The 12,337-nt window shown below is 43.7% G+C and overlaps 2 protein-coding genes across 2 annotated transcripts; one reads left to right on the forward strand and one right to left on the reverse strand.

The window, feature by feature from the left end:
• The first annotated feature begins 577 nt into the window (after nt 1-577).
• LOC147798485 (uncharacterized) lies at nt 578-2,254 on the forward strand. The gene has a single exon (XM_087140552.1). The coding sequence runs from the start codon at nt 960-962 to the stop codon at nt 2,241-2,243; it is 1,284 nt and encodes a 427-aa protein (XP_086996678.1). The 5' UTR covers nt 578-959; the 3' UTR covers nt 2,244-2,254.
• Nucleotides 2,255-2,267: 13 nt separating this feature from the next.
• LOC110974534 (uncharacterized) lies at nt 2,268-11,701 on the reverse strand. Its single transcript, XM_087140548.1, has 10 exons — nt 11,522-11,701; nt 9,877-10,034; nt 9,600-9,720; nt 9,210-9,388; nt 5,806-9,093; nt 5,137-5,303; nt 4,669-4,843; nt 4,162-4,321; nt 3,901-3,998; nt 2,268-3,237 (listed from the first exon to the last, which is right to left on the reverse strand). The coding sequence occupies exons 1-10, from the start codon at nt 11,573-11,575 to the stop codon at nt 3,108-3,110; spliced, it is 4,530 nt and encodes a 1,509-aa protein (XP_086996674.1). The 5' UTR covers nt 11,576-11,701; the 3' UTR covers nt 2,268-3,107.
• Between the last annotated feature and the right edge of the window lie 636 nt (nt 11,702-12,337).

A 12,337-nucleotide genomic window follows, 5' to 3' on the forward strand; every position in this document is an offset into this window, starting at 1 on the left:
TCATTTGTATTCAAAAACAACTACCTGTCGATGCAATCACCTTATTAGAAATACAGGTAGGTCCATTCGGACGTGGGTTTGGCCAATGTTAAATCTTTGCATATCACAAGTTCCAAGCCATGACTTAATGGGAACACTTTTACATAAAGTGGCTTTAAGAGAAAAATGGTTAGAATTAATCGATTTGTTTTCGGCATCCTTGGACCAGATTCAGTCTATTCAGAAGATTAAGATAAAAGCAAATCGGAACTGCTGTGGAAGACTGAAAATAAAAACTTTGTCATTGGATCCGATCTCTGGATGAAAATGAGACCGTTTAGTTGCCCCACAGTCCGAGGGCAAACAAAAACAACAATGGAAAGTGTACTTGTCGAACTTGTTATTTACTCTCTCAGAACCAACCAGGCATAATAGTATTACTTACCCGTCTGCTTTATACACCCGGTGGTGTTTGCCTATGTATAAAACAGTCTTCATTTCCCAAACAAACACAGCGCCCTCTTGAAGAACTGTGTTTACTTGGTGTTCCTCGTTGCGGGCTTCAGAGTATTCAGCCCAGACATTCATAACCCTGGTCACGACCAGAAATCGATAATCTTAAAGATCTAGGTTTGTTTTTGACGGGAACGGTTTTCTCTTCAGGGTGTACAAAGGTTGTTATCATTAGCTGGTAATTTGAGGAGTAGAATTTGGGGTCCATAGAGTGTTTACACCAGACTATTTGGGACGCTGGCCAGTACTTGGTGATGGAAGCCTGTCAGTTTGTTGACACGATGACGGTAACGAATTGTAGCCACGACAGCTAGCGGACGCCAACGGAAATGTAACCCAATTGAAACGTTGTAAGTTAATAAACGACTAGTTTCCAATGAGTAGAGAAACGGTGAATGCTGAGCCGGGCGACTGAGATGAGAAAGATTTAGGTAATTTTGGACGATCTTAGGCCTGACTTCATCGCCATGATTCCACAGCAACGGATGGCCAATTCAGCCGGTAGTCTTCTCTGCACATCAAACCAGGGCCGCCAGACCAGAAAACGGGTCCGTTTCTTGGATCGTGCCTTCGCCCAGGAATTGATTCAACGAGAAAAGGCTCGCTTGGAGGAGAAGATGCAGGCCTTGCGCCAGGCCTACGACTTCCGTAAGGCTGTGTCGGATAGTAACGACGCGGCTGATGTACCAGGGGAACTACTGAAGAAGAACACAGTCAAACTGCAAAGTGATACGAAATCGGACGATGACGAGGAGAAGACAGTAGATTCCTCCAAGCACCAGCGCCGTCCGCTCAAGACAAATCCCCGCCAAGTATCTCTCTCGGCAGAGAGACTCTCAGAGCTATCTAAGCCTAGGAGCAGAAACGGAATGCTACCATCCAACTCGTCTCGTCGGAACGCTATAGTGGTGGCATCTCCTGAGCACCTGAAGCTGAGCGTCCCTGAGCGATCCCCACGGACTATCCCACAGCTCAAGCACCTATCCGAGGATGAAGTGGACTACCTGGTGCAGCCTAAGACTGTTCAGGAGTACCAACAACTTGCAGAGATGACCCTCAGTGTCCCAACAGGTATAGGCCTACTGAAGCGAAATGACAGAGAGTCAAGACCAGTCACCGTGTCAGGAGGCGCTCTTCGTCAAGAAGACCCAAGTCCTGGAACAAAAGACACCAAAAGCAGGGAGATTTCTAGACAAAGTGATGATTATCGTTTTAGTAAACGTACAAGTTCATCTCCAAGGAAGCCATCTTTCAAAATAGCAGCACTAGGTGTCATTTCCATGAAAACTCAAGAGCGGAACGAACTGGCATCCAGGTCGCCTTCGGTAAGGATCTCTGACCTGTTTATTAAGTCGCTCCCGCCTAAACATGCTCTGCATCAGAAGACAAGGCCTGCTGCGGCTGCCTTGGATATGCAGCCAGACGTTCCTGGAGGGCGGGTTCTCCGCCTACGACCAAGGAAATCTGCCTGGCTGGAGTCTAACATGCGAAAAAGACCAAGCCTGATGAGTGAATCTTCTCCTGATGAGACCAGCCAGACAGTGGAGACGGACCGTTCCTCACTCGACTCCGAATTACCTAGGACCCGGTCCAATTCCATGGCCTTTGCCTTTGCATCACCGATAAAATACCACAAATGGAGAGAAAAAACGACGATTAATGTCGAGGAACTCACTAAGAACTTGTCCAAGTGTTCTTATCTTCGAGGAACTGAGGATGAACTTGATACCAAGGATGCTTTTGTTCGGTAAGCCGCCTGGCATTCGTGTGGATTACTAGAGGTCCTGCTTCAAGATTCTCAGGAAAATTATTCACAACTGAATGCTGAATAAAGATGACAACTGGCATTTAAAATGAGAGAGAGGGCTTAGATACACATTTTAAAATTCCAATACATGGGTAACTAATACTTGCTGAGTTTTAATTTGCACGCATTTCGTCTGTTCATTTTTTGAATAACGAGACTGATCTTTTACCACAAACAAAGTTCATTCCAATGTTGTCAAAGTATGATAAAGAATAAAATCCATAAACAATTAACTTTTGCCTAAAATGTGTGGAAGCCATAAAGATGAATGCGAAATAATGACGGTATTTCCTAACCTCACAATCAAACTTTCGAAATTTACAATAATGCAACAAAAGGAAGTATATGTATTTTGGATTAGTGACCTGCTTATGCAAATGATTTCTTTCGATAAAAAAATTACTCAATCTCTTCCTTTATTTTTGTTCCTGTAGTAATATGTTTGTGATCTAGGCTAAGGGGCATATTAAGAAACGTAATACTGAAAACTACTAAAAATGCGAGTTTGAAAGATAAAGGTCTCGTGACTCGAAATAGACTACTCTGAAACCAAATTTCACCATACACTTTGGTAAAAATCTTCCAAAATTGAGAAAGTAAAGAACCCTGTTATTTTTATACAGTGGACAGGTGTCATTGTTTATTCTCGGAACCGAGAAGGAAAACTTTATGGGGTTGATTCCAAAATCTCCTTAAATATCCAAGAATTTCATGGCACCACTTTTTGCAGGAAACATGATGGATTTAATCGTTGCCAGGTTGCCAAGAAAACATACAAGGGCATTCTTCCAAATATTTGATAAGTTGTCTAAACAGTCGATTGCTCAACGTTACCGTCCAGATGAGAAGCCAAATAAACTTCTGCCTGTACCGACATGACTTCTTTACTAGCGTCACACTCATCCACGCTGTGAACTTTTTGTTTTTGCTTCTTTGCCCTGTATACAATCGCAAACAAATCTTAGATAAAATGAAATAGGAATAAAAGTACATAATGCATTGCAATAAGGGAATGCCAACGGAGAGAGTAGCCCACCTCCTATTTAATTCCAAATATTTCGCAGAATCACATATTGTAAAATGTCATTTTTTTAGCAATTTGGATGATAGCATTATTTGTGCCTTGTCTGAAATGTTGAAACAATGTCAGGAACAAAGACACAAAGCTGCCAGAATAATGCCACATTGTCAACTTATACTTTTACCGTAAGTGTTCCAGGTACATACCATTTGAAAGCTCCCTTTCTGCTGAATTCAATAACACCAATTTCGACTTTCAGCTCATTTTGTGGTAACAGGTCACAATTTTATATCATAGTTCGCAAAATGTCGGAAGTGCAGTGTCCATTGAGAGCAGTAACAATCTTCATTGAATTAAACAGACGATAACGTAATTCCATAACTAGAATAAGAAGCCATTATTGCAGTAGCATAACCTTCGCGGACAGGTGTTACGCGCGCGTTACACGCATCTTCGACCAATCGGGTGTGGTGACATGCCAAATGCACGCGCGCGCCAAGCTGAAGAATGTGAGTGTGGGTGCTATGCCACTGCAGTTAACAGCGTCTATTTGGCTTAGTTTACCATACAGATCACTTACTTGTATGCTCTGGACAACAGACAGCTTATCAAAAGCACGATCGTTGCTGCACCAGTTGTACTAAGTAGAATGACATACCAGTATTGTTGTGCCCATGTCTGAAATAACATTTGAGAAAAATCCATGCATTTGGGGATAAGTAAGTTTCAAAACTGCAATGCATAGATTAGGCCTTCATTCATTTAAAAAAATCAAACTCGGCAACTAAGATATAGATAAAAAGAAATAAAGTTTCCCTCAGCGCCCCTATGTGTACCTTACCATTTCTGATCTAGCCGAGACATTTCCTTTAAATGGCTTGTAGGAAACGATGCCATCCATTACGTCATCGCTCGTCCCCTCCATCAGGTCAGTGACCTCAGCCGGCGTCAATGCCGTGCCATTCACCAAGACAAGATAGGTAACCAGCGTGACTGGCTCCCTGGTAAAAGGAAAATATTTCACAGAATTCGGTCCAAGGCCGCAAGACATTGTGGGAAATGTAACAAGCATACCGAAGGGAGATATGCTCCTAAATTTTAGCAAGTCCTGTGGCGTATTACCTGTGCAAACATTGCAAAAAACAATATCAGGGAGCGATGACTTGACCGTGCCGAAATCTTTCACAAAATATATTGAGGAGCAGAATGAGGAATATGTATGGTCTCGGCGAAGTCCAAATGACAGTTTACGTCCGACTTAGTATAGTTAGAGCAACAATGGTTGTTTGCAGCTTTCAATCCAAAGGTTTCAGTACCCAGTGAATAGGTTTTTTCATGTTTAACTCACCCGGTTTCAGCGGATTCGTAGTCTGCGGTGGACACAAGAACGACCTCCACCGTCGAATATGAGCCAGCATTGTCAGCCATTGTACTTTTAATCAAGTTTGCAGTATCAGTCTTGAAGGTTTCTGTATCCACGCTGGCACCCTCAACGTACATTTTACAGGAGAAAATATCTGTGTCTTCATTGGAAATGACATCGTGTAACTTCAGTGAAAATTGCTGGTCTTCTCCATGCCTTTTACAATTTGTTTACCTGAGGGAATTTTTTGCTACATGTATTTTATAGTACGTACTATACAAAAGTATCAAATCATTGCTGGTTGCACTTAAGTTGGCTTTTGTGACAAAAAGGGGCGTGTGTATGGTTTTAATGCAACACAGGGTAATTCAGACTCTTGATGTTTCAGTACACAGCAGCTAGAAAGGCAACAACAGAATCTAGCTGGTTAGGCGCAATACAAGATCATCTTACCAATTTCACAATTTTCCCCCAGAAACTGTTGACCGCACAGACATTGAGGCTGCCCATCTCCCTGTCCAAACATACACTCTCCGCCGTTGAGACACGGTGATGGTTGGCACGGACTTTCAATTATTGTCTCACATCGAGTCCCAGTGTAACCTCCCTTGCACTCGCAGCTTTCGTTAAAAAGAATCAGACAGAGAATACGTAAAATGCCTTATGGGGATGGTGATGAAATCAAACATGGTGGTGATGTGATAACGACTCTGGTGATGGTGAACATAATGACCTTGAAGACTGAATTGAGGTCAACACTTATGATGCCGATTCTAGTGACAAGAGGCAGCATCATACTATTATGATGACAATAGATTTTCGACTAGACCGACTCCAGGGGTCAACGAGGGCCATGCCCCCAAATAAGCCTTTTCTGTGTGTGAAAATTGAGAGAAATGTTTTTTTTTTAATTTCTGTTAAAAGCATATAGAAAGCCCCCAAATGTAGGCTCAACATTACGAAGGATATATAAGGTTACATGAAAAAATTTCCACTTTTTTGTCCCCCATACGAGTTCAGCCCCCTATCCCCGGAAAATCTAGTTCTAGATCCGCCCTTGATTTTTAGGGTGAAAAAGATCATCAAGATGACGTCATTCATAATAATGATTTCACATTTTACCTGAACTTTTCCACTACCGAGACACACGTAGCATTATTGAGGCAGGGTCCATCAGCGCAGAAATCCCTTTCAGAACACTCTTGACCTTTGAACCCTTGGATACAAACGCACGTGTAGCTCCCAATACTGTTCACACACTCACTTCTATCTGGGCAATCCCCCTCCTCCTCGCATTCGTCAATGTCGTCGGCGCAGAGGGCGCCGTTGTATCCCCGAGCGCATGTGCAGGTGAAGTTTTGGTGGGAATTCATGGAGCACTTGGCACCGTTATAACATGGTGATGGAATGCATAGGTCTATCAGTTCACAGTCAGCTCCGACGAATCCAAGTGGACAGCTGCATTCGTACCCTTCAAACACATCACTACACACGCCGCCATTTTGACACGGCTGACTTCCGCACGCCTCTGAAGCGGTTGTAGGAGAAATAACCGGTTCTGTCGCCGATCTACTTGCATCAGTTGTTCTGTGTGTTGTAAAAGCTGCCGAGCTAGAGATTGTTGATTGCGTTTGATCTTCAAGTAGAGTCGCTGATTCTGTTCCAACAACATTGGCGACAGTTGTGCTTGGTTGGACGGTTGTCTCTAATGACGTAGTATGTTTCCGGGTCGTCGGCCTGAATACAGGCACTGTTGTTGCTAACTCTTGTTTCGTCCGGAGTGGATGAACAACCGTTGTGACGCCATTAGACGGTTCATCTGTGGAAAATTGAAGGCGGGTCAAATACGTATGGCCCCCAAGAGATGCCGATATCTCCGCGTTGTCTGTTGTGAAGTCGAAGGTAGCTGACTGTGAGGTTGTCTGCAGCGTCTCGACTTGTTCCTGGGTTGTTGATCTAATGTCTGGGGTTGTATCTGTAAGAGCGTCAATTTCCGTGGTGAATGGAAGGAAAGTCGAAGGGGTGGCTTCAAGCAGATTCTCCGTTGTACTATAAAGACCAACAGGGGAAGCCGTAGTTGAACTGGGACTTGAGCGCACAGTGGATGCCTCATGTGATGTTGTCAAATCCAGACTCATAGTAGCTGCGGGTGATTTTGCACTGGTGTCCATAGTTGTTCCAGGGGCACTCACCGTTTTCAAAGACATTGGACTAGTTGAGGTTATAACATGTTCAGTGGTCAAATTCAAAGTGGTTGGAAAACCTTCAGTTGTGGTAACACTGGCTGTAGATTGTACCATGTAGTCTTGGCAGAGGACTCCGCCATACCAACTAGGACAGACGCAGGTGTAGCCGTTGATTTCATCCAGACAGGTGGCATCGTTTCGACAGGGATTGCTAGCGCATTCGTCGGTGTTTGTCTCACATAGTGTGCCCTCAAAGCCACCAGGACAGACGCAGGTGTAGCCGTTGATTTCATCCAGACAGGTGGCATCGTTTCGACAGGGATTGCTAGTGCATTCGTCGGTGTTTGTCTCACATAGTGTGCCCTCAAAGCCACCAGGACAGACGCAGGTGTAGCCGTTGATTTCATCTAGACAGGTGGCATCGTTTCGACAGGGATTGCTTGCGCATTCGTCGGTGTTTGTCTCACATAGTGTACCTTCAAAGCCATCGGAACAGACGCAGGTGTAGCCGTTGATTTCATCCAGACAAATGGCATCGTTTCGACAGGGATTGCTAGTGCATTCGTAGGTGTTTGTCTCACATTGTGTACCTTCAAAGCCATCGGGACAGACGCAGGTGTAGCCGTTGATTTCATCCAGACAGGTGGCGTCGTTTCGACAGGGATTGCTAGTGCATTCGTCAGTGTTTGTCGCACATAGTGTGCCCTCAAAGCCACCAGGACAGATGCAGGTGTAGCCATTGATTTCATCCAGACAGGTGGCATCGTTTGGACAGGGATTGCTTGCGCATTCGTCGGTGCTTGTCTCACATAGTGTACCTTCAAAGCCATCGGGACAGACGCAGGTGTAGCCGTTGATTTCATCCAGACAGGTGGCGTCGTTTCGACAGGGATTGCTAGTGCATTCGTCAGTGTTTGTCGCACATAGTGTGCCCTCAAAGCCACCAGGACAGACGCAGGTGTAGCCATTGATTTCATCCAGACAGGTGGCATCGTTTCGACAGGGATTGCTTGCGCATTCGTCGGTGCTTGTCTCACATAGTGTACCTTCAAAGCCATCGGGACAGATGCAGGTGTAGCCGTTGATTTCATCCAGACAGGTGGCATCGTTTCGACAGGGATTGCTAGTGCATTCGTCGGTGTTTGTCTCACATTGTGTACCTTCAAAGCCATCGGGACAGACGCAGGTGTAGCCATTGATTTCATCCAGACAGGTGGCGTCGTTTCGACAGGGATTGCTAGTGCATTCGTCAATGTTTGTCTCACATTGTGTACCTTCAAAGCCATCGGGACAGACGCAGGTGTAGCCGTCGATTTCATCCAGACAGGTGGCGTCGTTTCGACAGGGATTGCTAGTGCATTCGTCAGTGTTTGTCGCACATAGTGTGCCCTCAAAGCCACCAGGACAGACGCAGGTGTAGCCATTGATTTCATCCAGACAGGTGGCATCGTTTGGACAGGGATTGCTAGCGCATTCGTCGGTGTTTGTCTCACATAGTGTGCCCTCAAAGCCACCAGGACAGACGCAGGTGTAGCCATTGATTTCATCCAGACAGGTGGCATCGTTTCGACAGGGATTGCTAGTGCATTCGTCGGTGTTTGTCTCACATAGTGTGCCCTCAAAGCCACCAGGACAGACGCAGGTGTAGCCATTGATTTCATCTAGACAGGTGGCATCGTTTCGACAGGGATTGCTTGCGCATTCGTAGGTGTTTGTCTCACATAGTGTACCTTCAAAGCCTTCGGGACAGACGCAGGTGTAGCCGTTGATTTCATCCAGACAAATGGCATCGTTTTGACAGGGATTGCTTGCGCATTCGTAGGTGTTTGTCTCACATTGTGTACCTTCAAAGCCATCGGGACAGACGCAGGTGTAGCCGTTGATTTCATCCAGACAGGTGGCATCGTTTGGACAGGGATTGCTAGTGCATTCGTCGGTGTTTGTCTCACATAGTGTGCCCTCAAAGCCATCGGAACAGACGCAGGTGAACCGGTTGATTTGGTCTGTGCATGTCGCGTTATTCAGACAAGGTGAACTAAGACATTCATCCGTCTCTGTGAGGCAGTTAGTCGTAGGGTCTTCGTACCCGTCCAAACAAATCTTGTCTCCGGTCAGAGGATGACAGGTGTAGTGACCAGAATTACCATCAGTTGCCTGACAATAGGTAGCACAGTCGGTGCCATAGTAATTGCTGTTGCAATACACCTTCAGTTCAAACGTCAACCTGTGTGAGAATGAGATGGAACAATTTTATTGGGGCATAACCAGACATATACTTTTAACAAGATTAGCACATCTTGTTTTAAGTATACATCTGCAGAGACTAAGAATGATGCTCACGTGGTCGGATTATTGGCTCTGGTTCCTGTCTCGGAGTAATAATGTGTCACAGCTATCGAGCTGTTAGCCTCAGGGACATGAGTGATTGTCGTCTCGTAGGTATCAACTAATTCTGGTTGGCCTCCGATCACATTAATGGAGTCGTCATCGTAAACGTCAAGCACCATCTTCACCCTCCACTGTAACGTTGAATGTACGAAGAAAACAATCGTAACAGTTCAGATATGTGGATATTTTCAAAAAAGCTACACGTAGATGCTTTTAGGGTTCGAATGATGAAAACTTGTGCTGGTGGACAGTTGGATGGTATTGTGTGTGTGTGTGTGTGTAATTTCTGACTTCTTATGGAAGGAAATCCAAACATTTGTCTTCTGATATCCCCTTACTTACCGGCCAAGAGGAGAATGTCATCTGTATAGGATTGGGTGATGTACCAACCACAGAGCCAAACGTGACGGACTCAGCATCGTTTTGTATGAGACCCGTAGACAAAACGTAGATTGGGGTGCCGCTAAACAAAGACGAAGACGTGTAAAATTGTCAGGGAAGAAGTATTTACTATTTTGTGATAGAGGTTTGAGACTGGCTCGATGAGGTTGTTTCATCAACCCCATTCCCATCTGGAGCCATCCTGTAATTCCTCTTCCTAAATAGGGAAGACCATTACCCCATATTGTTGATAGAGATATCGAAGCTGATGTCACAGGAATCGCCATTGAAGAAACCGCAGAAATCACAGCAATTATTGTCAAAGTCTCGATCGTTCCCAGTATACGTAGTGAGCAACATCTCCAGTGTAACGTCACCATCAACAGATTCTGGAATCTAAAGTCAGGAGAACAAAGCCGCAGTTACACTAATCCGTAAAACTTTGAAGGAAGATTTGTGGACTTAGACATACACCGACGAATGTTTTTTGGTTGCCATGCATCGTTTCTAACAACAAAAACAAATTCATGGTAGCATGGGCGATAAGAAGCGGGCTAATATTATTGGTTCGTATCACAGTAAAATGACCTAGGAAATTTAGATCTTATTGTTTCGAATAAACAGTTTTTATTCAAATGAAACGTTGCCATTACAGAGATCCCTTTTGGGATGTTCACTTCGGCAGAAGTATGCTCTGAGAAAATATAACCTACAGCAGGAGTGAAAATAGCTTTTCCTAGATTTTTTCCTTCGATGCCTCAGTGCCTGGCACTGAATTTTTGGTTTGTTATCGGAAAGGGTAATAAATGTCCACGACGTAGAGCGATAAAAGTCTAATCCCGATATCCATGTGTTTGGTATATACGTAGGACTCGGAGGGAACGATTGCGTTTAGCATAACTTATGGGGTAGCTTTTGAATCATGAGATTTAATAGATTTAATTGTAAGATTTAGTTACAGGCACAAACTGTTTAGTGCAGATTTGTAATTTGCATTGTTATGATTTATTTGTACTGCAACTCATTTGAGCTAATATAAACCATGATTTCCCTTTAACCGAACAGTGCTTGCTTATGAGATGCGTACAGCTGATTAGCGCAGACAAACGATGTGCTTGAATAAGGGACGCATCACAAGGAGACTAACGTAGAGTAGCAACAAACAGTAGACTTGCATCCCAACATTAATGTAGATTAGACTTATTTATTTGTTGACTGTCGCTAGGACAACACCGATAACTGTGACTAACCGTTATTTTAAACTTAGGCAATAACTGGTTGCGTCAAGGTAGCCGAAATGGCTACGAGGACTGTTATGTGGAAATCAGCAAGAAGACTACCGAGAGAAGAGCGAGAAAAATTGGGCCTCATCCCAGGGAAAGCTGTGAGAAACTTCAGCCAACTTCTGGAAGTGAATCTAGTGGTGTTATTACTAAATGGAATCAACATTTGGGGCAAGTGACCCGTCTTTGATGAAATTAAACTTTCGTTTAAATAGCAATTTCAAATGAATGAATGTGCTAAATTAACCGGGAAATCCTATCTTAAAATCATTTCCGAGATTGATGAACTTATTGACACAGTATGTAGTTAACAAAGATGAAAACTGAAAACTGACATCGTCACCTTAACCACAACTACCTCGTCCAAATTCTCAACATTCCCAATGGATTGCTTGGATTAATTGTTAATGTAATAGTTTTCTGAGAACACATGAGTCTTTTTCGAAAGTCAACAGCCTTACAGCCGGAGTATTGAGTATGAACCATGCAGTAAATGTTTATTTACTGAGATGCAGAAATACATAACATCCCAATGAGCACAAATGCTCATAAAAGTAAGTTGTGTAAACTATTCCAATTTCAAATTTGTCTCGGACTTACCGTATTCAGCAACACGATCCATACGAACACAGTTAGGACCAGACTCTTCAACATCTCTGAAACGGTTTGGAAGGCCACAGGCAGACTCAGAAGATAGAGAGACAAAGCGTTGTTCGCACCATGCCTCGATGACCTGGTGCCGTCTTTGTTTTTACACAGTCAAAGTACAACATACGCTGGCTCACTTAATTATCGGCCAGATTTGCCATTAGCTGATATGAAATCCATATATTTGCTCACTACAGATTATCGCAATTATACTATCAGTCTAATTTTTACACTGCATGCAGATAAAAGGCCACCTATCCGTGTGGTAATAATGAAAACATTATTGATAATTTTTGGCAGGGATATGAGCTGAATGTTCATGAATTTCAAAGTAATAAGTTTCGATTGATTTATTTTTATCCGATATCATATTTCTCACAATGCCCTTCGTCTCTCAAAATCCCAATTTCCTGTAGCTTTCAATGTCTTTTTCCCCTGGGATAATCTTATTTTCAAAAGGTAATAGTGACTGTTGTCCATGCGCTGGTAATGTTGTAATTTCAGTTCTAGATTTACAGTTAATAGGATTTCGCTACTGGCTCAAGAACACTGCATGTCAGGGATTTTGTGGGCGGTAGCGCACGTGGCCCCGCTCACCTCCGTTTACTGTCAACCCACTCCGCCTTTCTACAGGGTGGCCCACCTCCTTCTATAGGTGTCCCAATGGGAGAGAGGAAATTATTAAAACGTAGACTTTATTTCATTTATGTTTAATATTATGTTTGTTTCTCAAGGGGAAGCTTCGACAAGATGTGACGAAGCCAAGCT

The sequence above is a fragment of the Acanthaster planci genome, linkage group LG08, assembly GCF_054643075.1.
Source record: "Acanthaster planci isolate LZ-2023a linkage group LG08, COTS_SCS, whole genome shotgun sequence".
Lineage (NCBI taxonomy): Eukaryota > Metazoa > Echinodermata > Asteroidea > Valvatida > Acanthasteridae > Acanthaster > Acanthaster planci.

Coding starts and splice junctions, on each gene's coding strand:
- LOC147798485 (XM_087140552.1), top strand. CDS start 960: ATGATTCCACAGCAACGGATGGCCAATTCAGCCGGTAGTCTTCTCTGC.
- LOC110974534 (XM_087140548.1), bottom strand. CDS start 11,575: ATGTTGAAGAGTCTGGTCCTAACTGTGTTCGTATGGATCGTGTTGCTG. Junction 9,721..9,876: donor ATCTCTATCAACAATATGGG/GTAATGGTCTTC, acceptor GTCTTTGTTTAG/CGGCACCCCAATCTACGTTT. Junction 9,094..9,209: donor AGAGCCAATAATCCGACCAC/GTGAGCATCATT, acceptor ATTCTCACACAG/GTTGACGTTTGAACTGAAGG.